A 2,738-nucleotide genomic window follows, 5' to 3' on the forward strand; every position below is an offset into this window, starting at 1 on the left:
AGCCTCGACCTCCTGGGCTCAGGTGATCCTCCTGCCTCAGCCTTCCACGTAGCTGGGATGATAGGCGCACACCACCATGCTTGGCTAATTTTTTGATGTATTGTAGAGATGAGGTCTCGCTATAGTGCCCAGGCTGGTCTTGAACTCCTGGGCACAAGCGATCCTCTCACCTTGGCCCCCCAAAGTGCTGGGATTACAGGCATGAGCCACCACGACTGATAATACCTGTACCTTGTAGTATGATGAAGAGGGGTTGATGAGGTGACACAAATAAAGTGCCCCCATCAAGTCCAGCCCAGAGTAAATGGTAGCAGCCACTGTACTAATTATGGTAATGATGGCAGCATGCACATACATAGCAGGTGGCCCAGTCAGGAGCTGTGCCACATGCCTTCTGCCTGTTACACACACACACAGGCCTGTAATGTGGACCAGTTAGTCACCATGGGTGGCAGGCTTTGTCATATTCATGGGCACGACCAGGCTCAGAGCAGTGGACTGACCTGGCCAGGGTCACCTGCGTCAGTCTGCACTGTGGTCAGGGCTGGAGTGTCAGGGTCTTGCTCCCAGCCACCAGCCTGGGGGTCTAGGGTGTCAGAAGCCATGCTTTCTCCCCGCCCACCCTGCCCAGCCTCAGCCCCTTACTTTCAAAGAACAGCACTCCCAAATCCGTTTGCCGAGTCCCACGGTCCCGAGCGGGCCCCCGACTGGACCCCAGTGGCTGGCCATCTCCACGGCGCCAGGTGACCGTTGGGGGCAGGCGGCCTATAGCATGGCATGCCAGGAGGGCACTCCTTCCCAGCTCTACAGTGACATCTCGGGGTGGCTCTCTCAGTTGGGTCACATCCGGAGGGAGGTGACAGGGTCAGTAACGTCCGGCAGCTGGACCTGCTGTGCCCCAGGGGACAGCCTCCCTCCCCACCTCCGGTTGCTGGGAACTCCCCTCTTCCACCTTTGCCTTCGTGAATGTGGGGGCTGACTCCTGTCCAGGGCTCAGGGCCAGTCTGAGCTTAACGGGCTTTATGCCTGGAGGGCTCTCAGGACGAGATGTGGGGAGCAGACTTCGATTGGAGAGAGGGTGACCTCGTAACCCTGCATGGGATCTCAGGGGCATGGCTGTACCCCATTCAGACAGGGGAGCAACATACCCACTCCTGGTTGCACCACCTCCAGGAAGTCCCCTCCAAGGGACTCCAGGGCACCCACTACTTTGACAGAGGCATGCCAGGAGGATTGGAGGTGAGCCCTTGCCTCTTGGACTCCCTCTCCTCCTTTCCCTCCTCCTGGGTCTTAGGGGGCTTTCTTCCCCTTGGAGGCGTCTAGACTTCCCACCCATGTGCTTAACCCCTGGCTTGGGTCAGGCCTGCCTCTGCAGAGGGACCACGGCCAGCTGGGCCAGTGGCCATGGGATGGAGGGCTGAGGGCAGGGTTGGCTGCCCCTTCTGCTTCCATCACTCCAAAGGGCCAATGTCGTGGGGCAATTGCAGGTCTTCTTTACTTTGTCTCCATGAGTCAAATTTTTGATAATAACTCATTGTCCATCTTTCCACTACGTTGTTAACCCATCCGTTTTTGCCCATGTGACGACTCTGAGGCATGTTTAAAGGGCTTTCTTTCGCTTGGTCGTGGGTTACAGATCTTGTTTTTAGGGTTAGGATTTGTGACTAATACCTGGTAAAAAGAAGTTTCTGATTCTGTTTAGGCAAAGAATTGTTTTGAATATTTTTGTAGTTATGGTGTTTGAATACAAGGCATAAGATTTAAGTGTAGTGAAAGTTTATATTAAGGTAGATGTAGGTGATTTATTTGTTGTTGTTTTTTTTTGAGTTGGAGTCTCACTCTGTCATCCAGACTGGAGTGCAGTGGCTGCTCTCGGCCACCGCAGCCTAGACCTGCTGGGATACGGCGATCCTTCCACCTCAGCCTTCCAAGTAGCTGGAATTACAGGCACGCACTGCCATGCCCAGCTAATTTTTTTTTTTTTTATTGTAGAGATGAGGTCTCGCCAAGTTGCCCAGGCGGGTCTCGAACCCGCGGGCTCAGGCAATCCTCTCACCTCAGCCTCCCAAAGAACTGGGATTATAGGCTGAGCCACCGAGCCCGGCTGATGTAGGTGATTTATAAGTTTGTTATGAGATACATATTAAAGTTATAGTATATAAAAAGTTAAGGGGTTTAGATGTAGAATTTAAGTGAGTAAAACGGGTTTTATCTAACAACCGAAACTACCTTGAAGCCTGAATAACATCACTAGAAGTTTCTTCTATGCTGTTTTTTCCTTAGAGATAGGATATTCCAGATAGAAAAACAATAAAGGAATTTGAATAAGAAAAAACTACCAAGGGGCTTGAAAGACCAGAAAGTTTTCAAGAAGAAACTCCTTGTCCATGAGAAAAAAAAATCTGCCAGGCACTTCTAGAAAATCTCCAGGTGCATATTATTCCGTCAGATGGAAATATTCTGCATATGAACTGCTCCAAAACCCTGGGCCAGAAACTGTCGTTCTGGCCCCCAGAGACATTATTAGGGAAAAACCTGTTTCCCTGGATAATTTGAAATAGGAAGTTAAGTTTATAAAGAGTGTTAAACCCAGAATTCAAATCCGAGAGAGAACACGAAGAGCCAGCTCCGATGCAAACACACAAGGGTCTTTATTCAGGCTCAAGTCTGGGCTCACATATGAAGCTGGTAGTGGCTTCAGGGACGAGAGCCTAGATCCAGTATGGCAAGCAGTTTTT

At 50.9% G+C, this 2,738-nt stretch overlaps 1 protein-coding gene across 1 annotated transcript in view; it reads right to left on the reverse strand.

The window, feature by feature from the left end:
• Positions 1 to 2,738, reverse strand: part of LOC103273228 (hemicentin-2-like) — a 42,902-nt gene that overhangs the window by 34,078 nt on the left and 6,086 nt on the right. Inside the window, 1 exon segment of the mRNA XM_021718851.1 lies at positions 646 to 846. Within this exon segment, the coding sequence (XP_021574526.1) occupies positions 646 to 846 (201 nt within the window).

Source organism: Carlito syrichta, unplaced genomic scaffold, assembly GCF_000164805.1.
Source record: "Carlito syrichta isolate Samal-C Ts95f unplaced genomic scaffold, Tarsius_syrichta-2.0.1 Scaffold313900, whole genome shotgun sequence".
In the NCBI taxonomy this organism is placed as follows: Eukaryota; Metazoa; Chordata; class Mammalia; order Primates; family Tarsiidae; genus Carlito; species Carlito syrichta.